We start from the raw sequence: 27,555 nt of genomic DNA, 5'->3' as shown, positions 1-27,555 counted from the left end.
CAATCTCTGGGGGACTGGGTGTCACTCTCTGGGGAATGTGTGTCACTCTTTGGGGGACATGGTGTCTCTCTCCAGGGGACCGGGTGTTACTCTCGGGGGGACAGGATGTCACTCTTTGGGGGACAGGATGTAATTCTCAGGGGGACTTGGTGTCACTCTCTGGAGGACTGTTTGTTACTCTCTGGATGATGGTGTCACTCTCTGTGGGACTGGGTATCACTACATGGAGGACAGGGTATCACTCTCTGATGGACAGTATGTCACTCTCTGGGGGACGTGGTGTCACTCTCTGGGGGACAGGGTGTCACTCTATGGAGGAAAGTGTTTCACTCTCTGGGGGACAGGATGTCACTCTCTGGGTGACTGGGTGTCACTCTCTGGGGGACAGGTTGGCACACTCTGGGGGACAAGATGTCACTCTCCGGGGGACTTGGTGTCACCCTCTGGGGGACAGGGTGTCACTCTCTGGAGGACTGTGTGTCAATCTCTGGAGGACAGAGTGTCACTCTCCGGGGGACTGGGTGTCACTCTCTGGGGTCAGTGTGTCACTGTCTGGGGAACTGGGTGTCAATCTCTGGGGAACAGTGTGTCACTCTCCGGGAGACTGGGTGTCACTCTCCTGGGGACAGGGTGTCACTCTCTGAGTGACTGGGTGTCACTCTCCGGGCGACTGGGTGTCACTCTCCAGGGGACAGGGTGTCGCTCTCCAGGAGACAGGGTGTCACTCTCCATGGGACAGGGTGTCACTCTCTGGGTGACTGGGTGACACTCTCCGGAGGACTGGATGTCACTCTCCGGGGGACTGTGTCACTCTCCAGTGGAGAGGGTTTCAGGCTGTAAGGGACTGGGTGTCACTCTCTGGAGGACTGTGTGTCACTCTCCTGGGGACATTGTGTCACTCTCTGAGCGACTGGGTGCCACTCTCCGGGGGACTGGGTGACACTCTCTGGGGGTCAGGCTGTCATTCTCCAGGGGACTGTGTCTCACTCTCCAGGGGAGAGGGTTTCACGCTCCAAGGGACTGGGTGTCACTCTCTGGAGGACGGGTGTCACTCTCCAGGGGACAGGGTGTCACTCTCTGAGCAACTGGGTGTCACTCTCCGGCGGATTGGGTGTCACTCTCCAGGGGACAGGGTGTCACTCTCCAAGGGACTTGGTATTAATCTCTGGAGGACTGGGTGTCACTCTTCAGGGGACAGGATGTCACTCTGTGGGACTAGGTGTCACTATCTAGAGGACTGCGTGTCACTCTCTGGGTTACTGGGTGTCACTCACTGGGGAAAAGGGTGTAGTTACCGGGGAACTGGGTGTCACTCTATGGGTGACAGTGTATCACCCTCTGGTGGACTGGGTGTCAGTCACCGTGTGACAGGGTGTCACTCTCCGGGTGACAGGGTATCACTCTCTGGAGGACAGGGTGTCAATCTCTGGGGGACAGGGTGTCACTCTCTGGGGGACTGGGTGTCACTCTCCAGGGGACAGTGTATCACTCTCTGGGGGAGAGGGTATCACTCTCTGGGGGAGAGGGTATCACTCTCTGGGGGACAGGATTTTACTCTCTGGGGGACAGGGTGTCACTCTCTGGAGGACTGGGTGTCATTCTTTGCCTGACAGGGTGTCACAATCTGGATGACTGTGTGTCACTCTCTGTGGGACTGGGTATCACTACATGGAGGACAGGGTATCACTCTCTGGTGGACAGGATGTCACTCTCTGGGGGACTGTGTGTCACTCTCTGGAGGACAGGCTGTCTCTCTATGGAGGAAAGGGTTTCACTCTCTGGGGGACAGGATTTCACTCTCTGGGGGACAGGGTGTCACTCTCTGGGGGTACAGGATTTCACTCTCTGGGGGACAGGATTTCACTCTCTGGGGGACAGGATTTCACTCTCTGGGGGAAAGGATTTTTCTCCCTGGGGGACAGGGTGTCACTCTCTGGAGGACTGGGTGTCACTCTTTGCCTGACAGGGTGTCACTATCTGGATGACTGTGTGTCACTCTCTGTGGGACTGGGTATCACTACATGGAGGACAGGGTATCACTCTCTGGTGGACAGGATGTCACTCTCTGGGGGACAGGGTGTCACTCTCTGGAGGACTGTGTGTCAGTCTCTGGAGGACAGGCTGTCTCTCCATTGAGAAAAGGGTTTCACTCTCTGGGGGACAGGATATCACTCTCTGGGGGACTGGGTGTCACACTCTGGGGGACAGGGTGGCACCCTCTGGGGGACAAGATGTCACTCTCCGGGGGACAGGATGTCACTCTCTGGGGCACTGGGTGTCACTCCCTAGGGGGCTGGGTGTCACTCTCTGGGGGACAGGGTGTCACTCTCTGGGTGACTGGGTGTCACTCTCTGGGGGACAGGGTGTCAGTCTCAGGGGACAGTGTGTCACTCTCCGGGTGACAGGGTATCACTCTCTGGAGGACAGGGTGTCAATCTCTGGGGGACAGGGTGTCACTCTCCAGGGGACAGTGTATCACTCTCTGGGGGAGAGGGTATCACTCTCCAGGGGACCAGGTGTCACTCTCTGGAGGATTGTGTGTCATTCTCTGGAGGACAGGGTTTCACTCTCCGTGGGACAGGGTGTCACTTCCCGGGGGACTGGGTGTCACTCTCTGGGGGACAGGGTGTCACTCTCTGGGGGAGAGGGTATCACTCTCTGGGGGACCAGGTGTCACTCTCTGGAGGACTGTGTGTCATTCTCTGGAGGACAGGGTTTCACTCTCCGTGGGACAGGGTGTCACTTCCCGGGGGACTGGGTGTCACTCTCTGGGGGACAGGGTGTCACTCTCTGGGGGAGAGGGTATCACTCTCTGGGGGACAGCGAATCACTCTCTGGGGGACAGGATTTCACTCTCTGGGGGATTGGGTGACACTCTCTGGGGTCAGGGTGTCACTCTCCGGGGGACTGTGTGTCACTCTCCAGGGGAGAGGGTGTCACTCTCCAAGGGACTGGGTGTCACTCTCTGGGGGACAGGGTGTCACTCTCTGGAGGACAGGGTGTCAATCTCTGGGGGACTGAGTGCCACTCTCTGGAGGAAAGGGTTTCATTCTCTGGGGGACTGGGTGACACACTCTGGGGGACAGGGTGCTTTTCGCCGGGGGTCAGGGTGTCACACTCTGGGGGACAGGGTGTCACTCTCTGGATGACTGTGTGTCACTCTCTGTGGGACAGGGTATCACTAAATGGAGGACAGGGTATCACTTTCTGGGGGACAGGATGTCACACTCTGGGGGACAGTGTGTCAATCTCTGGAGGACAGGGTTTCACTCTCCGGGGGACAGGATGTCACTCTCTGGGGCACTGGGTGTCACTCCCTGGGGGAACTGGGTGTCAGTCTCTGGGGGACAGGATGTCACTCTCTGGGGGACTGGGTGACACTCTCTGGGGTCTGGGTGTCACTCTCCGGGGGTAAGGGTGTCAATCTCTGGGGGACAGGGTGTCACTCTCCAGGGGACTGGGTGTCACTCTCTGGGGGTCACGGTGGCACACTCAGGGGGACAAGATGTCACTCTCCGGGGGACTTGGTGTCATTCTCTGGGTGACTTGGTGTCACTCTCTGGAGGACAGGGTTTCACTCTCCGTGGGACAGGGTGTCACTCTCTGGGAGACAGGGTGTCACACTCTGGGGGACTGGGTGACACTCTCTGGGGGACTGGGTGTCACTCTCCGGGGGACTGTGTCACTCTCCAGGGGAGAGGGTTTCACGCTCTAAGGGACTGGGTGTCACTGTCTGGAGGACTGGGTGTCACTCTCCGGGGGACAGGGTGTCACTCTCTGAGCGACTGGGTGTCACTCTCCGGCGGATTGGGTGTCAGTCTCCAGGGGACAGGGTGTCACTCTCCAAGGGACTGGGTATTACTCTCTGGAGGACTGGGTGTCACTCTTCAGGGGACAGGATGTCACTCTGTGGGACTAGGTGTCACTATCTAGAGGACTGCATGTCACTTTCTGGGTTACTGGGTGTCACTCACTGGGGAAAAGGGTGTAGTTAACGGGTGACTGGGTGTCACTCTATGGGTGACAGTGTATCACCCTCTGGTGGACTGGGTGTCAGTCACCGTGTGACAGGGTGTCATTCTCCGGGTGACAGGGTATCAATCTCTGGAGGACAGGGTGTCAATCTCTGGGGGACAGGGTGTCACTCTCCAGGGGACCGGGTGTTACTCTCTGGGGGACAGGATGTCACTCTTTGGGGGACAGGACGTAACTGTCAGGGGGACTTGGTGTCACTCTCTGGAGGACTGTTTGTTAGTCTCTGGATGATGGTGTCACTCTCTGTGGGACTGGGTATCACTACATGGAGGACAGGGTATCACTCTCTGAGGGACAGGATGTCATTCTCTGGGGGACGTGGTGTCACTCTCTGGGGGACAGGGTGTCACTCTATGGTGGAAAGTGTTTCACTCTTTGGGGTCAGGATGTTACTCTCTGGGTGACTGGGTGTCACTCTCTGGGGGACAGGGTGGCACACTCTGGGGGACAAGATGTCACTCTCCGGGGGACTTGGTGTCACTCTCTGGGGGACTTGGTGTCACCCTCTGGGGGACTTGGTGTCACTCTCTGGGGGCTTGGTGTCACTCTCTGGGGGACAGGGTGTCACTCTCTGGAGGACTGTGTGTCAATCTCTGGAGGACAAAGTGTCACTCTCCGGGGGACTGGGTGTCATTTTGGGGTCAGTGTGTCACTGTCCGGGGGACTGGGTGTCAATCTCTGGGGGACAGTGTGTCACTCTCCGGGAGACTGGGTGTCACTCTCCTGGGGACAGGGTGTCACTCTCTGAGTGACTGGGTGTCACGCTCCAGGCGACTGGGTGTCACTCTCCAGGGGACAGGGTGTCGCTCTCCAGGAGACTGTGTGTCACACTCCAGGGGACAGGGTGTCACTCTCCATGGGACAGGGTGTCACTCTCTGGGTGACTGGGTGACACTCTCCGGGGGACTGGATGTCACTCTCCGGGGGACTGTGTCACTCTCCAGGGGAGAGGGTTTCACGCTGTAAGGGACTGGGTGTCACTCTCTGGAGGACTGTGTGTCACTCTCCTGGGGACATTGTGTCACTCTCTGAGCGACTGGGTGCCACTGTCCGGGGGACTGGGTGTCACTCTCAGTGGGACAGGGTGTCACGCTCTGGGGACAGGGTGTCATCCCTTGGGGACTGGGTGACACTCTCTGGGGGTCAGGCTGTCATTCTCCGGGGGACTGTGTCTCACTCTCCAGGGGAGAGGGTTTCACGCTCCAAGGGACTGGGTGTCACTCTCTGGAGGACTACGAGTCACTCTCCGGGGGACAAGGTGTCACTCTCTGAGCGACTGGGTGTCACTCTCCGGCGGATTGGGTGTCACTCTCCAGGGGACAGGGTGTCACTCTCCAAGGGACTTGGTATTACTCTCTGGAGGACTGGGTGTCACTCTTCAGGGGACAGGATGTCACTCTGTGGGGCTAGGTGTCACTATCTAGAGGACTGTGTGTCACTCTCTGGGTTACTGGTTGTCACTCACTGGGGAAAAGGGTGTAGTTACCGGGGGACTGGGTGTCACCCTATGGGTGACAGTGTATCACCCTCAGGTGGACTGGTTGTCAGTCACCGTGTGACAGGGTGTCACTCTCCGGGTGACAGGGTATCACTCTCTGGAGGACAGGGTGTCAATCACTGGGGGACAGGGTGTCACTCTCTGGGGGACTGGGTGTCACTCTCTGGGGAATGTGTATCACTCTTTGGGGGACAGGGTATCACTCTCCAGGGGACTGGGTGATACTCTCTGGGGACAGGATGTCACTCTTTGGGGGACAGGGTGTCAATCCCTGGGGGACAGGATGTAACTCTCGGGGGGACTTGGTGTCACTCTCTGGAGGACTGTTTGTTACTCTCTGGATGACGGTGTCACTCTCTGTGGGACTGGGTATCACTACATGGAGGACAGGGTATCACTCTCTGAGGGACAGGATGTCACTCTCTGGGGGACGTGGTGTCACTCTCTGGGGGACAGGGTGTCACTCTATGGAGTAAAGTGTTTCACTCTCTGGGGGACAGGATGTCACTCTCTGGGTGACTGGGTGTCACTCTCTGGGGGACAGGGTGGCACACTCTGGGGGACAAGATGTCACTCTTCGGGGGACTTGGTGTCACTCTCTGGGGGACTTGGTGTCACCCTCTGGGGGACTTGGTGTCACTCTCTGGGGGCTTGGTGTCACTCTCTGGGGGACAGGGTGTCACTCTCTGGAGGACTGTGTGTCAATCTCTGGAGGACAAAGTGTCACTCTCCGGGGGACTGGGTGTCATTTTGGGGTCAGTGTGTCACTGTCCGGGGGACTGGGTGTCAATCTCTGGGGGACAGTGTGTCACTCTCCGGGAGACTGGGTGTCACTCTCCTGGGGACAGGGTGTCACTCTCTGAGTGACTGGGTGTCACGCTCCAGGCGACTGGGTGTCACTCTCCAGGGGACAGGGTGTCGCTCTCCAGGAGACTGTGTGTCACACTCCAGGGGACAGGGTGTCACTCTCCATGGGACAGGGTGTCACTCTCTGGGTGACTGGGTGACACTCTCCGGGGGACTGGATGTCACTCTCCGGGGGACTGTGTCACTCTCCAGGGGAGAGGGTTTCACGCTGTAAGGGACTGGGTGTCACTCTCTGGAGGACTGTGTGTCACTCTCCTGGGGACATTGTGTCACTCTCTGAGCGACCGGGTGCCACTCTCCGGGGGACTGGGTGTCACTCTCAGTGGGACAGGGTGTCACGCTCTGGGGACAGGGTGTCATCCCTTGGGGACTGGGTGACACTCTCTGGGGGTCAGGCTGTCATTCTCCGGGGGACTGTGTCTCACTCTCCAGGGGAGAGGGTTTCACGCTCCAAGGGACTGGGTGTCACTCTCTGGAGGACTACGAGTCACTCTCCGGGGGACAAGGTGTCACTCTCTGAGCGACTGGGTGTCACTCTCCGGCGGATTGGGTGTCACTCTCCAGGGGACAGGGTGTCACTCTCCAAGGGACTTGGTATTACTCTCTGGAGGACTGGGTGTCATTCTTCAGGGGACAGGATGTCACTCTGTGGGGCTAGGTGTCACTATCTAGAGGACTGTGTGTCACTCTCTGGGTTACTGGTTGTCACTCACTGGGGAAAAGGGTGTAGTTACCGGGGGACTGGGTGTCACCCTATGGGTGACAGTGTATCACCCTCAGGTGGACTGGTTGTCAGTCACCGTGTGACAGGGTATCACTCTCTGGAGGACAGGGTGTCAATCACTGGGGGACAGGGTGTCACTCTCTGGGGGACTGGGTGTCACTCTCTGGGGAATGTGTGTCACTCTTTGGGGGACAGGGTATCACTCTCCAGGGGACTGGGTGATACTCTCTGGGGACAGGATGTCACTCTTTGGGGGACAGGGTGTCAATCCCTGGGGGACAGGATGTAACTCTCGGGGGGACTTGGTGTCACTCTCTGGAGGACTGTTTGTTACTCTCTGGATGACGGTGTCACTCTCTGTGGGACTGGGTATCACTACATGGAGGACAGGGTATCACTCTCTGAGGGACAGGATGTCACTCTCTGGGGGACTTGGTGCCACTCTCTGGGGGACAGGGTGTCACTCTATGGAGTAAAGTGTTTCACTCTCTGGGGGACAGGATGTCACTCTCTGGGTGACTGGGTGTCACTCTCTGGGGGACAGGGTGGCACACTCTGGGGGACAAGATGTCACTCTTCGGGGGACTTGGTGTCACTCTCTGGGGGACTTGGTGTCACCCTCTGGGGGACTTGGTGTCACTCTCTGGGTGTTTGGTGTCACTCTCTGCGGGCAGGGTGTCACTCTCTGGAGGACTGTGTGTCACTCTCTGGAGGACAGGGTGTCACTCTCCGGGGGACTGGGTGTCACTCTCTGGCGTCAGTGTGTCACTGTCCGGGGGACTGGGTGTCACTCTCCTGGGGACAGGGTGTCACTCTCCGGGCGACTGGGTGTCACTCTCCAGGGGACTGGGTGTCACTCTCCAGTGGTCAGGTAGTTAATCTCTGGGGGACTGGATGTCACTGTCCAGGGGAGAGGGTGTTACTCTCCAAGTGACTGGGTGTCACTTTCTGGAGGACTGGGTGTCACTCTTCGGGGGACAGGGTATCACTCTCTGCGGGACTGGGTGTCACTCTCTGGAGGACTGTGTGTCACTCTCTGGAGGACTGGGTGTCACTCTCTGGGGGACAGGGTGTCACTCTCTGGAGGACTGTGTGTCAATCTCTGGAGGACAGGGTGTCACTCTCCGGGGGACTGGGTGTCACTCTCTGGGGGACAGTGTGTCACTCTCCCGCGGACTGGTGTCACTCTCTGGAGGACAGGGTGTCACTCTCTGGGGGACAGTGTGTCACTCTCTGGGGGACTGGGTGACACTCTCTGGGGGTCAGTGTGTCACTCCCCGGTGGACTGATGTCACTCTCTGGAGGACTGTGTGTCACTCTCTGGAGGACAGGGTATCACTCTCTGTGGGACAGGGTGTCACTCTCTGGGGGAAAGGGTGTCACTCTCTGAGCGAATGGGTGCCACTTTCCGTGGGACTGGGAGTCACTCTCCATGGGACAGGGTGTCACTCTCTGGCGGACAGGGTGTCATTCTCTGGATGACTGTGTGTCACTCTCTGTGGAACTGGGTATCACTACATGGAGGACAGGGTATCACTCTCTGAAGGACAGGGTGTCACTCTCTGGAGGAAAGGGTTTCACTCTCTGGGAGACTGGGTGTCACTACATGGAGGACAGGATATCACTATCTGAAGGACAGGGTGTCACTCTCTGGAGGAAAGGGTTTCACTCTCTGGGGGACTTGGTGTCACTCTCTGGGGGACAGGTTGCCACTCTCTGGAGGACTGTGTGTGACTTTCTGAAGGACAGGGAGTCACTCTATGGAGGAAAGGGTTTCACTCTCTGGGGGACAGGGTGGCAAACACTGGAGGACTGTGTGTCACTCTCTGGAGGACTGTGTGTCATTCTCTGGAGGACAGGGAGTCACTCTATGGAGGAAAGGGTTTCATTCTCTGGGGGACAGGATGTCACTCTCTGGGGGACTGGGTGTCACTCTCTGGAGGACAGGGTGTCACTCTCCGGGGCACTAGTTGTCACTGTCTGGGGGATTGTGTGTCACTCTCCGGGGCACTGGGTGTCACTCTCTGGAGGACAGGGTTTCACTCTCCGTGGGACAGGGTGTCACTCTCTGGGGGACTGGGTTTCACTCTCCAGTGGTCAGGTAGTTAATCTCTGGGGGACAGGGTGTCACTCTCTGGGGGACTGGGTGTCACTCTCTGGGGAACTGGGTGTCATTCTCCAGGTGTCAGGGTGTCACTCTCCGCGGGACTGTGTGTCACTTTCCAGGGCAGAGGGTGTCACTTTCCAAGGGACAGTGTGTCACTCTCTGGAGGACTGGGTGTCACTCTCTGGGGGACAGGGTGTCACTCTCTGGAGGACTGTTTGTCACTCTCTGGAGGACAGGGTGTCACTCTCTGGGGGACAGGGAGTCACTCTCTGGAGGACTGTTTGTCACTCTGTGGAGGACAGGGTTTCACTCTACGTGGGACAAGGTGTCACTCTATTTGGGACAGGGTGTCACTCTCTGGGGGAGTGGGTGTCACTCTCTGGAGGACAGGGTGTCACTCTCTGGGGGACTGGGTGTCACTCTCTGGGGGACTGTGTGTCACTCTCTGGAGGACAGTGTTTCACTCTCCGTGGGACAGGGTGTCACTCTCTGGGGGACAGGGTGTCACTCTCTGGGGGACTGGGTGACACTCTCTAGGGGACTTGGTGTCACACTCCAGGGGAGAGGTTGTCACTCTCCAAGGGACTGGGTGTCACTCTGTGGGGGACTGGGTGTCACTCTCTGGGGGACAGTGCGTCACACCCAGGGACTGATGTCACTCTCTGGAGGACTGTGTGTCACTGTCTGGAGGACAGGGTTTCACTCTCTGTGGGACAGGGTGTCACTCTCTGGGGGACAGGGTGTCACTCTCTGGGGGACTGGGTGACACTCTCTGGGGACTTGGTGTCACACTTCAGGGGTCAGGGTGTCACTTTCCAGGGGTCTGTGTGTCACACTCCAGGGGAGAGGTTGTCACTCTCCAAGGGACTGGGTGTCACTCTCTGGGGGACTGGGTGTTACTCTCTGGGGTCAGTGTGTCACTCCCCGGGGACTGATGTCACTCTCTGGAGGACTGTGTGTCACTCTCTGGAGGACAGGGTTTGACTCTATGTGGGACAGGGTGTCACTCTCTGGGGGACAGTATGTCACTCTCTGGGGGACTGGGTGACACACTCTGGGGACTGGGTGTCACACTCCAGGGGTCAGGGTGTCACTTTCCGGGGGACTGTGTGTCACTCTCCAGGGGAGAGGTTACCACTCTCCAAGGGACTGGGTGTCACTCTCTGGAGGACTGGGTGTCACTCTCCTGGGGACAGGGTGTCACTTTCTGAGCGACTGGGGGCCACTCTCCCTGGGACTGGGTGTCACTCTCCGTGGGACAGGGTGTCACTCTCTGGGGGACAGGTTGTCACTCTCTGGGAGACTGGGTGACACTCTCTGGGGGTCAGGGTGTCACTCTCCGGGGTACTGTGTGTCACTCTCAAGGGGAGAGGGTGTCACTCTCCAAGGGTCTGGGTGTCACTCTCTGGGGGACAGGGTGTCACTCTCTGGAGGACAGGGTGTTACTCTCTGGGGACCGGTGTCACTCTGTGGGGGACTGGGTGACACTCTCTGGGGGACAGGTTGTCACTCCCCGGGGGACTGGGTGTCACTAAATGGAGGACAGGATATCACTATCTGAAGGACAGGGTGTCACTCTCTGGAGGAAAGGGTTTCACTCTCTGGGGGACTTGGTGTCACTCTCTGGGGGACAGGTTGCCACTCTCTGGAGGACTGTGTGTGACTTTCTGAAGGACTGGGAGTCATTTTATGGAGGAAAGGGTTTCATTCTCTGGGGGACAGGATGTCACTCTCTGGGGGACTGGGTGTCACTCTCTGGAGGACAGGGTTTCACTCTCCAGGGGTCAGGCAGTTAATCTCTGGGGGACTGGGTGTCACTGTCCAGGGGAGAGGGTGTTACTTTCCAAGGGACTGGGTGTCACTTTCTGGAGCACTGGGTGTCACTCTCCGGGGGACAGGGTGTCACTTTCTGAGTGACTAGGTGCCACTCTCCAGGGGACTGGGTGTCACTGTCTGTGGGACAGGGTGTCACTCTCTGGGGGACTGGGTGTCACTCTCTGGGGAACTGGGTGTCACTCTCCAGGTGTCAGGGTGTCACTCTCTGCGGGACTGTGTGTCACTTTCTGGAGCACTGGGTGTCACTCGCCGGGGGACAGGGTGTCATTATCTGAGCGACTAGGTGCCACTCTCCAGGGGACAGGGTGTCACTGTCTGTGGGACAGGGTGTCACTCTCTGGGGGACTGGGTGTCACTCTCTGGGGAACTGGGTGTCACTCTCCAGGTGTCAGGGTGTCACTCTCTGCGGGACTGTGTGTCACTTTCCAGGGCAGAGGGTGTCACTTTCCAAGGGACTGGGTGTCACTCTCTGGAGGACTGGGTGTCACTCTCCAGGGGTCAGGGTGTCACTCTCTGAGCGACTGGGTGTCATTCTCCGGGTGACTGGGTGTCACTCTCCAGGGGTCAGGATGTCACTCTCCAAGGGACTGGGGGCTACTCTCTGGAGGACTGTGTGTCACTCTCTGGAGGACAGGGTGTCACTCTCTAGGGGACTGGGTGTCACTCTCTGGGGAACTGGGTGTCACTCTCCAGGTGTCAGGGTGTCACTCTCTGCGGGACTGTGTGTCACTTTCCAGGGCAGAGGGTGTCACTTTCCAAGGGACTGGGTGTCACTCTCTGGAAGACTGGGTGTCACTCTCCAGGGGACAGGGTGTCACTCTCTGAGCGACTGGGTGTCATTCTGCGGGCGACTGGATGTCACTCTCCAGGGGTCAGGATGTCACTCTCCAAGGGACTGGGGGTTACTCTCTGGAGGACTGCGTGTCACTCTTCGGGGGACTGGGTGTCACTCTCTGTGGAACTGGGTGTCACTCTCTGGGGGACAGGGTGTCACTCTCTGGAGGACTGTGTGTCAATCTCTTGAGGACAGGGTGTCACTCTCTAGGGGACAGGGTGTCACTCTCTGGAGGACTGGGTGTCACTCTCTGGGTGAGTGGGTGTCACTCTCTGGGAGACTGGGTGACACTCTCTGGGGGCCAGGGTGTCACTCTTCGGGGTACTGTGTGTCACTCTCAAGGGGAGAGGGTGTCACTCTCCAAGGGTCTGGGTGTCACTCTCTGGGGGACAGGGTGTTACTCTCTGGGGGACCGGTGTCACTCTGTGGGGGACTGGGTGACACTCTCTGGGGGACAGGTTGTCACTCCCCGGGGGACTGGGTGTCACTACATGGAGGACAGGATATCACTATCTGAAGGACAGGGTGTCACCCTCTGGAGGACTGGGTGTCACTGTCTGGGGAACTAGGTGTCACTCTCTGGGGGACTTGGTGACTCCCTCTGGAGGACTGGGTGTCACCCTCTGGAGGACTGGGTGTCACTCTGTGGGGGACTGGGTGTCACTCTGTGGGGGACAGTGTGTCACTCTCCGGGGGACTGATGTCACTCTCTGGAGGACTGTGTGTCACTCTCTGGAGGACAGTGTTTCACTCTCCGTGGGACAGGGTGTCACTCTCTGGGGGACAGGGTGTCACCCTCTGGGGGACTGGGTGACACTCTCTGGGGGACTCGGTGTCACACTCCAGGGGTCAGGGTGTCACTTTATGGGGGACTGTGTGTCACTCTCCAGGGGAGAGGTTGTCACTCTCCAAGAGACTGGGTGTCACTCTCTGGAGGACTGGGTGTCACTGTCTGGGGGACTGGGTGTCACTCTCTGGGGGACTTGTTGACTCCCTCTGGGGGACTGGGTGTCACTCTCTGGAGGACTGGCTGTCACTCTGTGGGGGACTGGGTGTCACTCTCTGGGGGACAGTGTGTCACTCTCCGGGGGACTGATGTCACTCTCTGGAGGACTGTGTGTCACTCTCTGGAGGACAGTGTTTCACTCTCTGTGGGACAGGGTGTCACTCTCTGGGGGACTGGGTGACACTCTCTGGGGACTGTCACACTCCAGAGGTCAGGGTGTCAATTTCCGGGGGACTGTGTGTCCCTCTCCAGGTGAGAGGTTGTCACTCTCCATGAGACTGGGTGTCACTCTCTGGAGAACTGGGTGTCACTCTCTGGAGGACTGGGTGTCACTATCCGGGGTACTGTGTGTCACTCTCCAGGGGAGAGGTTGTCACTCTCCAAGGGTCTGGGTGTCACTCTCTGGAGGACTGGGTGTCACTCTCTGGAGGACTGGGTGTCACTCTCTGGAGGATAGGGTGTCACTCTCTGGGGGACAGGGTAGCACTCTCATGGGACTGGGTGTCACTCTCTGGAGGACTGGGTGTCACTCTCTGGGGTACTGTGTGTCACTCTCCGGGGGAGAGGTTGTCACTCTCCAAGGGTCTGGGTGTCACTCTCTGGGGGACAGGGTGTCACTCTCTGGGGGACAGTGGGTCATTCTGTGGGCGACTGGGTGACACTCTCTGGGGGACAGGGTGTCACTCTCCGGGGGAATGGGTGTCACTCTCTGGGGGACTGAGTGTCACTCTCTGGGGAATGTGTGTCACTCTTTGGGGGACAGGGTGTCACTTTCTAGGGGACTGGGTGCTACTGTCTGGGGGACAGGATTTAACTCTCCGGGGGGGCTGGGTGTCACTCTCTGGAGGACTGGGTGTCACTCTTTGGGGGACTGGGTGTCACTCTCTGGGGGACTTGGTGACTCCCTCTGGGGGACTGGGTGTCACTCTCTGGAGGATTGGGTGTCACTCTGTGGGGGACTGGGTGTCACTCTCTGGGGGACAGGGTGTCACTCTCTGGAGGACTGTGTGTCACTCTCTGGAGGACAGGGTTTCACTCTCTGTGGGACAGGGTGTCACTCTCTGGGGGACAGGGTGTCACTTTCTGGGGGACTGGGGGACACTCTCTGGGGACTGGGTGTCACACTCCAGGGGTCAGGTTGTCACTTTCCGGGGGACTGTGTGTCACTCTCCAGGGGAGAGGTTGTCACTCTCCAAGAGACTGGGTGTCACTCTCTGGAGGACTGGGTGTCACTCTCCAGGGGACCGGGTGTCACTTTCTGAGCGACTGGGTGCCAATCTCCCTGGGACTGGGTGTCACTCTCAGTGGGACAGAGTGTCATTCTCTGGAGGACTGCGGGTCACTCTGTGGAGGACAGGGTTTCACTCTCCGTGGGACAGGGTGTCACTCTATGTGGGACACGGTGTCACTCTCTGGAGGGCAGGGTGCCACTCTCCGGGGGACTGGGTGTCACTCTCTGGGGGACAGTGTGTCACTCTCTGGAGGACAGGGTTTCACTCTCCGTGGGACAGGGTGTCACTCTCTGGGGGACTGTGTGTCACTCTGTGGGGGACTGGGTGTCACTCTCTGGGGGACAGCGTGTCACTCCCTGGGGACTGATGTCGCTCTCTGGAGGACTGTGTGTCACTCTCTGGAGGACAGGGTATCACTCTCTGGGGGACAGGGTATCGCTCTCTGGGGGACAGGGTGTCACTCTCTGGGGGACTTGGTGTCACCCTCTGGGGGACCAGGTGTCACTTTCTGAACGACTGGGTGCCACTCTCCCTGGGACTGGGTGTCACTCTCGGTGGGACAGAGTGTCATTCTCTGGAGGACTGCGGGTCACTCTGTGGAGGACAGGGTTTCACTCTCCGTGGGACAGGGTGTCACTCTATGTGGGACACGGTGTCACTCTCTGGGGGAGTGGGTGTCACTCTCTGGAGGGCAGGGTGCCACTCTCCGGGGGACTGGGTGTCACTCTCTGGGGGACAGTGTGTCACTCTCTGGAGGACAGGGTTTCACTCTCCGTGGGACAGGGTGTCACTCTCTGGGGGACTGTGTGTCACTCTGTGGGGGACTGGGTGTCACTCTCTGGGGGACAGCGTGTCACTCCCCGGGGACTGATGTCACTCTCTGGAGGACTGTGTGTCACTCTCTGGAGGACAGGGTTTCACTCTCTGTGAGACAGGGTGTCACTCTCTGGGGGAGTGGGTGTCACTCTCTGGAGGGCAGGGTGCCACTCTCCGGGGGACTGGGTGTCACTCTCTGGGGGACAGTGTGTCACTCTCTGGAGGACAGGGTTTCACTCTCCGTGGGACAGGGTGTCACTCTCTGGGGGACTGTGTGTCACTCTGTGGGGGACTGGGTGTCACTCTCTGGGGGACAGCGTGTCACTCCCCGGGGACTGATGTCACTCTCTGGAGGACTGTGTGTCACTCTCTGGAGGACAGGGTTTCACTCTCTGTGAGACAGGGTGTCACTCTCTGGGGGACTGGGTGACACTCTCTGGGGACTGGGTGACACTCTCTGGGGGTCAGGGTGTCACTCTCCGGGGTACTGTGTGTCACTCTCCGGGGAGAGGGTGTCACTCTCCAAGGGTCTGGGTGTCACTCTCTGGAGGACTGGGTATCACTCTCTTGAGCACAGGCTGTCACTCTCTGGGGTTCAGGGTGTCACTCTCTGTGGGACTGGGTGTCACTCTCTGTGGGACTGGGTGACACTATCTGGAGGACTGCGTGTCACTCTCTGGGTTACTGGGTGTCACTCACTGGGGAACAGGGTGTCAGTTATCGGGGGACTGGGTGTCATTCTATGGGGGACAGGGTAACACCCTCTGGTGGACTGGGTGTCAGTCACCGTGGGACAGGGTGTCACTCTCCGGGGGACAGGGTATCACTCTCTGGAGGACACGGTAACCCTCTCTGGAGGACAGGGTGTCACTCTCTGGAGGTCACGTTATCACTCTCTGGGGGACAGGGTGTCAATCTCTGGGGGACAGAGTGTCAATCTCTGGGGAACAGGGTTTCACTGTCTGGGGGACTGGGTGTCACTCTCTGTGGGACTGAGTGTCACTATCTGGGGAATGTGTGTCACTCTTTGGGGGACAGGGTGTCACTTTCCAGGGGACTGGATGTTACTCTCTGGGGGACAGGATGTAACACTCCGGGGGGCTGGGTGTCACTCTCTAGGGGACAGGGTGTCACTCTCTGAAGGACAGGGTGTCACTCTATGGAGGAAAGAGTTTCACTCTCTGGATGACTGTGTGTCACTCTCTGTGGGACTGGGTATCACTACATGGAGGACAGGATATCAATCTCTGGGGGAGAGGGTATCACTCTCTGGGGGACAGGGTATCGCTCTCTGGGGGACAGGGTGTCACTCTCTGGGGGACTTGGTGTCACCCTCTGGGGGACAGGGTGTCACTCTCTGGGGGACAGTGGGTCACTGTCCGGGGGACTGGGTGTCACTTTCTGTGGGACTGGGTGTCACTCTCCAGGGGACAGGTTGTCACTCTCTGGGGGACAGGGTATCATTCTCTGGGGGACTGGGTGTCACCCTCCAGGGGACAGGGTGTCACTCTCTGGGGGACTGGGTGACACTCTCTAGGGGAGAGGGTGTCACTCTCCGGGGTACAGGGTGTCACTCTGCGGGGGACTGTGTGTCACTCTCCAGGGGAGAGGGTGTCACTCTCTGGAGGACTGTATGTCACTCTCCAGGGGTCAGGATGTCACTCTCTGAGGGACAATGTGTCACTCTCCAGGGGACTGGGTGTCACTCTCTGGGGGACAGTGTGTCACTCTCCAGGGGACTGGGTGTTACTCTCTGGGGGAAAGTGTGTCACTCTCTGGATGACTGTGTGTCACTCACTGGGGGACTGGGTATCACTAAATGGAGGACAGGGCATCATTCTCTGGGGAACAGGTTGTCACTCTCTGGGGGACAGGGTGTTACTCTCTGGAGGACTGTGTGTTACTCTCTGGGGGACAGGGTGGCACTCTCTGGGGGATAGGATGTCACTCTCTGGGGGACAGGGTGTTACTCTCTAGGGGACAGGGTGTCACTCTCTGGAGGACAGGGTGTCACTCTATGGAGGAAAGGGTTTCATTCTCTGGGGGACAGGGTATCACTCTCTGGGGGACAGGGTGGCACTCTCTGGAGGACTGGGTGTCAATCTATTGTGGAAAGGGTTTCATTCTCTGGGGGACAAGATGTCACTCTCTGGGGTCTGGGTGTCACTCTCTGGGGGACAGGGTGGCACACTCTGGGGGACAAGATGTCACTCTCCGGGGGACTTGGTGTCACTCTCTGGGGGACTTGGTGACACCCTCTGGTGGACTGGGTCTCACTCTCTGGAGGACTGTCTGTCACTCTCTGGAGGACAGGGTGTCACTCTCTCGGGGACATTGTGTCACTCTCTGGGGGACTGGGTGTCACTCTCTGTAGGACTGTGTGCCACTCTCTGGAGGACAGGGTTTCACTCTCCGTGGGACAGGGTGTCACTCAATGGGGTTCAGGGTGTCACTGTCTGGGGGACTGTGTGTCACTCTCTAGGGGAGAGGGTGTCACTCTCCAAGAGACTGGGTGTGACTCTCCGTGGAACAGGGTTTCACTCTCTGGGGGACAGGGTGTCACTCTCTGGGGGACTGGGTGACACTCTTGGGGGACAGGGTGTCACTCTCCGGGGTACAGGGTGTCACTCTCTGGGGGACAGCGTCTCACTCTCCGGGGACTTGGTGTTACTCTCTGGGGGAAAGAGTTTCATTCTCTGGGGGACAGGGTATCACTCTCTGGGGTACAGGGTGTCACTCTCTGGGGGACAGCGTCTCACTCTCCAGGGGACTGGGTGTTACTCTCTGGGGGAAAGGGTTTCATTCTCTGGGGGACAGGATGTCTCTCTCTGGGGGACAGGACGTCACTCTCTGGGGGACAGGGTGACACTCTCTGGGGGACAGGGTGTCACTCTCTGGAGGACTGTGTGTCACTCTCTGGAGGACAGGGTGTCACTCTATGGAGGAAAGTGTTTCATTCTCTGGGGGACAGGGTGTCACTCTCTGGGGTCAGTGTGTCACTGTCCGTGGGACAGTGTGTCAATCTCTGGGGGACAGTGTGTCACTCTCTGGAGGACAGGGTTTCACTCTCCGTGGGACAGGGTGTCACTCTCTGGGCAACTGGGTGACACTCTCTGGACGACAGGGTGTCACTCTCTGGCGTTCAGGGTGTCACTGTCCGGGCGACTGGGTGTCACTCTCTGGGGGACTGGGTGTCACTCTCCGGGGGACTGTGTGTCACTCTCTAGGGGAGAGGTTGTCACTCTCCAAGGGACTGGGTGTGACTCTCCGTGGAACAGGGTTTCACTCTCTGGGGGACAGGGTGTCACTCTCTGGGGGACAGGGTGGCACTCTCTGGAGGACTGGGTGTCACCCTATTGTGGAAAGGGTTTTATTCTCTGGGGGACAGGATGTCACTCTCTGGGGTCTGGGTGTCATTCTCTGGGGGACAGGGTGGCACACTCTGGGGGACAAGATGTCACTCTCCGGGGGACTTGGTGTCACTCTCCGGGGGACTTGGTGACACCCTCTGGTGGACTGGTTCTCACTCTCTGGAGGACTGTCTGTCACTCTCTGGAGGACAGGGTGTCACTCTCTGGAGGACAGGGTTTCACTCTCCGTGGGACAGGGTGTCACTCTCTGGGCAACTGGGTGACACTCTCTGGACGACAGGGTGTCACTCTCTGGGGTTCAGGGTGTCACTCTCCGGGCGACTGGGTGTCACTCTCTGGGGGACTGGGTGTCTCTCTCCGGGGGACTGTGTGTCACTCTCTAGGGGAGAGGTTGTCACTCTCCAAGGGACTGGGTGTGACTCTCCGTGGAACAGGGTTTCACTCTCTGGGGGACAGGGTGTCACTCTCTGGGGGACAAGGTGGCACTCTCTGGAGGACTGGGTGTCACTCTATTGTGGAAAGGGTTTTATTCTCTGGGGAACAGGATGTCACTCTCTGGGGTATGGGTGTCATTCTCTGGGGGACAGGGTGGCACACTCTGGGGGACAAGATGTCACTCTCCGGGGGTCTTGGTGACACCCTCTGGTGGACTGGTTCTCACTCTCTGGAGGACTATCTGTCACTCTCTGGACGACAGGGTGTCACTCTCTGGAGGACAGGGTTTCACTCTCCGTGGGACAGGGTGTCACTCTCTGGGGTTCAGGGTGTCACTGTCTGGGGGACTGTGTGTCACTCTCTAGGGGAGAGGGTGTCACTCTCCAAGGGACTGGGTGTGACTCTCTGTGGAACAGGGTTTCACTCTCTGGGGGACAGCGTGTCACTCTCCGGGGGACTGGGTGACACTCTTGGGGGACAGGGTGTCACTCTCTGGGGGACAGCGTCTCACTCTCCAGGGGTCTGGGTGTTACTCTCTGGGGGAAAGGGTTTCATTCTCTGGGGGACAGGGTATCACTCTCTGGGGGACAGGGTGGCACTCTCTGGAGGACTGGGTGTCACTCTATTGTGGAAAGGGTTTCATTCTCTGGGGGACAGGATGTCACTCTCTGGGGGACAGGATGTCTCTCTCTGTGGGACAGGATGTCACTCTATGGAGGAAAGCGTTTCATTCTCTGGGGGACAGGGTGTCACTCTCTGGGGCACTGGGTGTCACTCTCTGGGTGAGAAGGTGTCACTCTCCGGGGTACAGGGTGTCACTCTCCAGGGGAGAGGGTGTCACTCTCCGGGGGACAGGGTGTCACTCTCTGGGGCACTGGGTGTCACTCTCTGGGGGACTGTGTGTCACTCTGTTGGGGACTGGGTGTCACTGTCTGGGGCACTGTGTGCCACTGTCTGTGGGACTGGGTGTCAATCTCTGGGTGAGAGGGTGTCATTCTCCGGGGGACAGGGTGTCACTCTCCAGGGGACTGGGTGTCAAACTCCAGGGGACAGGGTGTCACTCTCCAGGGGACTGTGTGTCACTCTCTGGGGGACAGTGTGTCACTCTCTGAGGGACAGGGTGTCACTCTCTGAAGGACAGGTTGTCACTCTCCGGGGGACAGGGTGTCACTCTCTAGAGGACAGGGTGTCACTTCCAGGGGACAGGGTATCACTCTGGAGGACAGGGTGTCAATCTCTGGTGGACAGGGTGTCAATCTCTGGGGGACATTGTATCACTGTCTGGGGGACTGGGTGTCACTCTCTGGGGGACTGGGTGTCACTCTGTGGGGAATGTGTGTCACTCTTTGGGGGACTGGGTGTCACTCTCCAGGGGTCAGGGTATCAGTCTCTGGAGGAAAGGGTGTCACTCTCTGGAGGACAGGTTGTCACTCTCTGGAGGACAGGATATCACTCTCTGGAGGACAGGGTGTCACTCTCTGGAGGACAGGATATCACTCTCTGGAGGACAGGGTGTCAATCTCTGGAGGACAGGGTGTCAATCTCTGGGGGACTGGGTGTCACTCTCTGGGGGATAGGATATTACTCTCTGGGGTATGTGTATCACTCTTTGGGGGACAGGGTGTCACTCTCCAGGGGACTGGGTGTTACTCTCTGGGGGACAGGATGTAACTCTCTGGGGGACTTGGTGTCACTCTCTGGGGGACTGGGTATCACTAAATGGAGGACAGGGTATCACGCTCTGGGGGACAGGATGTTACTCTCAAGGGTCTGGATGTCACTCTCTGGGGGACAAGATGTCACTCTCCGGGGGACTTGGTGTCACTCTCTGGGGGACTTGGTGTCACTCTCTGGGGGACTTGGTGTCACTCTCTGGGGGACTTGGTGACACCCTCTGGGGGACTGGGTGTCACTCTCTGGGGGACTGGGTGACACTCTCTGGGGGACTGGGTGTCACTGACTGGAGTTCAGGATGTCACTCTCCGGGGGACTGTGTGTCACTCTCCAGGGGACAGGGTGTCACTCTCTGGAGGACTGTGTGTCACTCTCTGGAGGACTGGGTGTCACTCTATGGAGGAAAGGATTTCATTCTCTGGGGGACAGGGTGGCACACTCTGGGGGACAAGATGTCACTCCGGGGGACTTGGTGTCACTCTCTGGGGGACTTGGTGATACCCTCTGGGTTACTGGCTGTCATTCTCTGTGGGACTGGGTGTCACTATCTAGAGGACTGCGAGTCACTCTCTGGGTTACTGGGTGTCACTCACTGGGGAACAGGTTGTCAGTTACCGGGGGACTGGGTCTCACTCTATGGGGGACAGGGTATCACCCTTTGTGGACTGGGTATCAGTCACCGTGGGACAGGGTATCACTCTCTGGAGGACAGGGTATCACTCTCTGGTGGACAGGGTGTCACTCTGGAGGACAGGGTGTCAATCTCTGGGGGACAGGATGTCAATCTCTGGGGCACAGGGTATAACTCTCTGGGGGACTGGGTGTCACTCTCCAGGGGACAGGGTGTCACTCTCCTGTGGACTGGGTGGCACTCTCCAGGGGTCAGGGTGTCACTGTCCAAGGGACTGGGTGTTACTCGCTGGAGGACTGGGTGTCACTAATCGGCGGTCAGGATGTCACTCTCTTGAGAACAGGGTGTTGCTCTCTGGGACACTGGGTGTCACTCTCTGTGGGACTGGGTGTCACTATCTGGAGGACTGCGAGTCACTCTCTGGGTTACTGGGTGTCACTCACTGGGGAACAGGTTGTCAGTTACCGGTGGACTGGGTCTCACTCTATGGGGGACGGGGTATCACCCTTTGTGGACTGGGTATCAGTCACCGTGGGACAGGGTGTCACTCTCCAGGGGACAGGGTATCACTCTCTGGAGGACAGGATATCACTCTCTGGAGGACAGGGTGTCAATCTCTGGGGGACTGGGTGTCACTCTCTGGGGGATAGGGTATTACTCTCTGGGGGACTTGGTGTCTCTCTCTGGATGACTGTCTGTCACTGTCTGTGGGACTGGGTATCACTAAATGGAGGAAAGGGTTTCATTCTCTGGGGGACAGGGTGTCACTCTCTGAGGGACTTGGTGTCACTCTCTGGGGGACGGTGTGTCACTCTCTGCAGGATGTGTGTCACTCTCTGGGGGACAGGATGTTACTCTCAAGGGTCTGGGTGTCACTCTCTGGGGGACAAGATGTCACTCTCCGGGGGACTTGGTGTCACTCTCTGGGGGACTTGGTGACACCGTTTGGGGGACTGGGTGTCAGTCTCCTGGGGACAGGGTGTCACTCTCTGGGGGACGGGGTTTCACTCTCTGGGGGACTGGGTGTCACTGTCTGGGGTTCAGGGTGTCACTCTCCAGGGGACTGGGTGTCACTCTCCAGGGGACTGGGTGTTACTCTCTGGGGGAAAGTGTGTCACTCTGGATGACTGTGTGTCACTCTCTGGGGGACTGGGTATCACAAAATGGAGGACAGGGTATCACTCTCTGGGGGACAGGATGTCACTCTCTGGGGGACAAGTTGGCACTCTCTGGAGGACTGGGTGTCACTCTCTGGAGGAAAGGGTTTCATTCTCTGGGGGACAGGATGTCACTCTCTGGGGGACAAGTTGGCACTCTCTGGAGGACTGGGTGTCACTCTCTGGAGGAAAGGGTTTCATTCTCTGGGGGACAGGATGTCACTCTCTGGGGTCTGGGTGTCACTCTCTGGGGGACAGGGTGGCACACTCTGGGGGACAAGAAGTCACTCTCCGGGGGACTTGGTGTCACTCTCTGGGGGACTGGGTGTCACTATCTAGAGGACTGCGAGTCACTCTCTGGGTTACTGGGTGTCACTCACTGGGTAAAAGGGTGTCAGTTACCGGGGGACTGGGTCTCACTCTATGGGGGACAGGGTATCACCCTTTGTGGACTGGGTATCAGTCACCGTGGGACAGGGTATCACTCTCTGGACGACAGGGTGTCAATCTCTGGGGGACAGGATGTCAATCTCTGGAGGACAGGGTATAACTCTCTGGGGGACTGGGTGTCACTCTTTGTGGGACAGGGTGTCACTCTCTGGATGACTGTGTGTAACTCTCTGGGGGACTGTGTGTCACTCTCTGTGGGACAGGGTATCACTAAATGGAGGAAAGGGTTTCATTCTCTGGGGGACAGGGTCTCACTCTCTGGAGGATGTGTGTCACTCTCTGGGGGACAAGATGTCACTCTCAAGGGTCTGGGTGTCACTCTCTGGGGGACAAGATGTCACTCTCCGGGGGACTTGGTGTCACTTTCTGGGGGACTTGGTGACACCCTCTGGGGGACTGGGTGTCACTCTCTGGAGGACTGTGTGTCACTCTCCGGGGGACAGGGTGTCGCTCTCTGGAGGACAGGGTGTCACTCTCTGGGGGACTGGGTGTCACTCTCTGGAGGACTGGGTGTCACTCTCTGGGTGAGAATGTGTCACTCTCCGGGGGACTGGGTGTCACTCTCTGGGGGACAGTGTGTCACTCTCTGGGGGACAGGGTGTCACTCTCCGGGGGACAGGGTGTCACTCTCTGTGGGACTGAGTGTCACTTTCTGGAGGACACGGTATCACTCTGTGGGGGACAGGGTGTCAGTCTCTTGGGGACTGGATGTCACTCTCTGGGTGACTGGGTGTCAGTTTCTGGGGGACAGGGTGTCACTCTGTGGGATTGAGTGTCACTCTCTGGGGGACAGGGTGTCACTCTCTGGGGGACTGGGTCTCACTGTCTGTGGGACTGGGTGTCACTCTCTGGGGGTGAGGGTGTCACTCTCTGGGTTAGAGGGTATCGCTCTTTGGCGTTAGGGGGTGTTTATTTACTTGGAGTACTATTTGCCCTCATGGAGCACAAATGATTAAATGGACTGGTAGGGTTGAATAGCCTGTTACTGTGTTGTGATTCTGATGTTTTCACGGAGGGCTGTGCTGTGATGCCACCTGCAGCCAAATATCTCAGTTGTGGTGAGGGATCGGAACTTGAACATATCAGGCCTCTGGGCGATGCCAGCTTTAGCATGGGTCTGTCTGATATTCTCGACAAAGACCAAACCCCCTGAGCAAATCCCATTGGGCAGCTGGTGGCTGCTGGTCACAGTCCTGACTGATGCCATTCTGCCTTTGCCCTGGGCTGTGGATTCTTTCCTGCAATGAGTCACACTGCAGGCTTTTCAATAACACCCCTGGGGGTCTGGGGGAGATTGAGGATCAGTTAAACACAGATTGTTCAATGAGCAAAAGCTGCTGAGGGGGAGTTCTCAGCAGCTGTGTATAACTTGGCTGATCAGGACCATTAACACTCTCACCTTGAGCAGCTGGGGAATGCTCAAAATGGCCCTGTTGAACTGCTTCTTACCCCCTTCAACATTCCCCAGGTCTGCCTGCACCGTGTTTGCTTTTGGACCGACAGGATCTGGAAAGACTTTTACAATGGCAGGGTCAGTCCCACCGGTGAGTGAGTCACAGTTTGTAACTTATTGACTAACAGCTGTTACAGTCCAGTGCCACTGCATTATGAATAAAACATAACACTCACCATCAGATAGAGAGAGACACACACAGCACATTAACCCTTTAGTGACTGGAACCACACCAAGTTCATGATCACAACATCATCCTAACTCCTGCCTCTCATCTGTGACAAAGAGGAGGGGGAGAGAGAGTCAGCACCTTCAGGGGAGGGGGAGAGAGAGTCAGCACCTTCAGGGGAGGGGGAGAGAGAGTCAGCACCTTCAGGGGAGGGGGAGAGAGAGTCTGCACCTTCAGGGGAGGGGGAGAGAGAGTCAGCACCTTCAGGGGAGGGGGAGAGAGAGTCAGCACCTTCAGGGGAGGGGGAGAGAGAGTCAGCACCTTCAGGGGAGAGGGAGAGAGAGTCAGCACCTTCAGGGGAGGGGGAGAGAGAGTCAGCACCTTCAGGGGAGGGGGAGAGAGAGTCAGCACCTTCAGGGGAGGGGGAGAGAGAGTCTGCACCTTCAGGGGAGGGGGAGAGAGAGTCAGCACCTTCAGGGGAGGGGGGGGGGGTGGTTTGTAACCCCAAGATCAAGAGTTCAAATCTCACAATGGCAACCTATGAAACAATGTAACTTCATCTGAAACGGATGGAAACGGGTTTGTACTCAAAAGATTTCAAGGGAGGAGGAGAGAGAGTCAGCACCTTCAGGGGAGGGAGAGAGTCAGCACATTCAGGGGAGGGAGAGAGTCAGCACATTCAGGGAGAGAGAAACAATGCTTTCAGGGGAGAATAACAGGAAAATTATGTTATGTATATCTGTGTTTTCCAGCGTATGTGGACTGTCCTGTGTTTTCCAGTGTGCGTGCGACTGTCCTGTGTTTCTCAGCATATGCAACTGTCCCGTGTATCTCACTGTGTGGGACGGTCCCGTGTATCTCACTGTGTGGGACGGTCCCGTGTATCTCACTGTGTGGGACGGTCCCGTGTATCTCACTGTGTGGGACGGTCCCGTGTTTCTCACTGTGTGGGACGGTCCCGTGTTTCTCACTGTGTGGGACGGTCCCGTGTTTCTCACTGTGTGGGACGGTCCCGTGTTTCTCACTGTGTGGGACGGTCCCGTGTTTCTCACTGTGTGGGACGGTCCCGTGTTTCTCACTGTGTGGGACGGTCCCGTGTTTCTCACTGTGTGGGACGGTCCCGTGTTTCTCACTGTGTGGGACGGTCCCGTGTTTCTCACTGTGTGGGACGGTCCCGTGTTTCTCACTGTGTGGGTGCCACTGCCCCGTGTTTCTCACTGTGTGGGTGCCACTGCCCCGTGTTTCTCACTGTGTGGGTGCCACTGCCCCGTGTTTCTCACTGTGTGGGTGCCACTGCCCCGTGTTTCTCACTGTGTGGGTGCCACTGCCCCGTGTTTCTCACTGTGTGGGTGCCACTGCCCCGTGTTTCTCACTGTGTGGGTGCCACTGCCCCGTGTTTCTCACTGTGTGGGTGCCACTGCCCCGTGTTTCTCACTGTGTGGGTGCCACTGCCCCGTGTTTCTCACTGTGTGGGTGCCACTGCCCCGTGTTTCTCACTGTGTGGGTGCCACTGCCCCGTGTTTCTCACTGTGTGGGTGCCACTGCCCCGTGTTTCTCACTGTGTGGGTGCCACTGCCCCGTGTTTCTCACTGTGTGGGTGCCACTGCCCCGTGTTTCTCACTGTGTGGGTGCCACTGCCCCGTGTTTCTCACTGTGTGGGTGCCACTGCCCCGTGTTTCTCACTGTGTGGGTGCCACTGCCCCGTGTTTCTCACTGTGTGGGTGCCACTGCCCCGTGTTTCTCACTGTGTGGGTGCCACTGCCCCGTGTTTCTCACTGTGTGGGTGCCACTGCCCCGTGTTTCTCACTCTCTTGTGTTTCTCAGCATGTGGGACTGTCCTGTGTTTATTTTTATTCATTCATGGGATGTGGGCATCGCTGGGTGAGCCAGCATTTATTGCCCATCCCTAGTTGCCTTTGAGAAGGTAGTGATGAGCTGCCTTCTTGAATCGCTGCAGTTCATGTGGTGTAGGTACACCCACAGTGCTGTTAGGGAGGGAGTTCCAGGATTTTGACTCAGTGACAGTGAAGGAACGGTGATATGTTTCCAAGTCAGAATCGTCAGTGACTTGGAGGGGAACTTCCAGGTGGTGGTGTTCCCATCTATCTGCTGCCCTCGTCCTTCTAGACGGTTGTGGTCGTGGGTTTGGAAGGTGCTATCTAAGGACCCTTGTGAATTCCTGCAGTGCATCCTGTAGATTTTATATACTGTTGCTCCTGTGTGTCCGTGGTGGAGGGAATGAATGGCACCACATCCACAAACAATCAAGCGGGCTGCTTTGTCCTGGACAGTGTCAAGCTTCTTGAGTGTTGTGGGATCTGCATTCATCCAGGCAAGTGGAGAGTATTCCATCACACTCCTGACTTGTGCCTTGTAGATGGTAGACAGGCTTTGGGGAGTCAGGAGGTGAGTTACTCAGTGCAGGATTCCTAGCCTCTTACCTGCTCTTGCAGTCACAGTATTTATACGGCTAGTGCAGTTCAGTTGTTGGACTGTTGGACCATCCTGTGTTTCTCAGCATGTGAGACTTTCCTGTGTTTCTGTGTGGGACAGCCCTGTGTTTCTCAGCATGTGTGAGACTGTCCTGTGTTTCTGTGTGGGACAGCTCTGTGTTTCTCAGCATGTGTGGGACTGTCCTGAGTTTTTTTTTATTCATTCACGGGATGTGGGCTTCGCTGGCTGGGCCAGCATTTATTGCCCATCCCTAGTTGCCCTTGAGAAAGTGGTGGTGAGCTGCCGCCTTGAACTGCTGCAGTCCATGTGGTGTAGGTACACCCACAGTGCTGTTAGGGAGGGAGTTCCAGGATTTTTGACCTAGCGACAGTGAAGGAACGGCACCAAGTCAGGATGGTGAGTGTCCTGTGTGGGACCGTCCTGTTGTTTCTCAGCGTGTGTGGGACCGTCCTGTTGTTTCTCAGCGTGTGTGGGACCGTCCTGTTGTTTCTCAGCGTGTGTGGGACCGTCCTGTTGTTTCTCAGCGTGTGTGGGACCGTCCTGTTGTTTCTCAGCGTGTGTGGGACCGTCCTGTTGTTTCTCAGCGTGTGTGGGACCGTCCTGTTGTTTCTCAGCGTGTGTGGGACCGTCCTGTTGTTTCTCAGCGTGTGTGGGACCGTCCTGTTGTTTCTCAGCGTGTGTGGGACCGTCCTGTTGTTTCTCAGCGTGTGTGGGACCGTCCTGTTGTTTCTCAGCGTGTGTGGGACCGTCCTGTTGTTTCTCAGCGTGTGTGGGACCGTCCTGTTGTTTCTCAGCGTGTGTGGGA

General features: G+C 57.6%; 1 protein-coding gene across 1 annotated transcript in view; it reads left to right on the top strand.

Moving 5' to 3' along the window:
- The window catches only part of LOC121283365 (kinesin-like protein KIF12), a 193,874-nt gene that overhangs the window by 144,893 nt on the left and 21,426 nt on the right, over positions 1-27,555 (top strand). The window contains exon 5 of the mRNA XM_041197859.1: positions 24,143-24,218. Within this exon, the coding sequence (XP_041053793.1) occupies positions 24,143-24,218 (76 nt within the window). The remainder of the gene's footprint in view (positions 1-24,142; positions 24,219-27,555) is intronic.

The sequence above is a fragment of the Carcharodon carcharias genome, chromosome 10 (genome assembly GCF_017639515.1).
Source record: "Carcharodon carcharias isolate sCarCar2 chromosome 10, sCarCar2.pri, whole genome shotgun sequence".
Taxonomy (NCBI): Eukaryota; Metazoa; Chordata; class Chondrichthyes; order Lamniformes; family Lamnidae; genus Carcharodon; species Carcharodon carcharias.
This window is presented reverse-complemented; position numbering and strand designations above follow the sequence as displayed.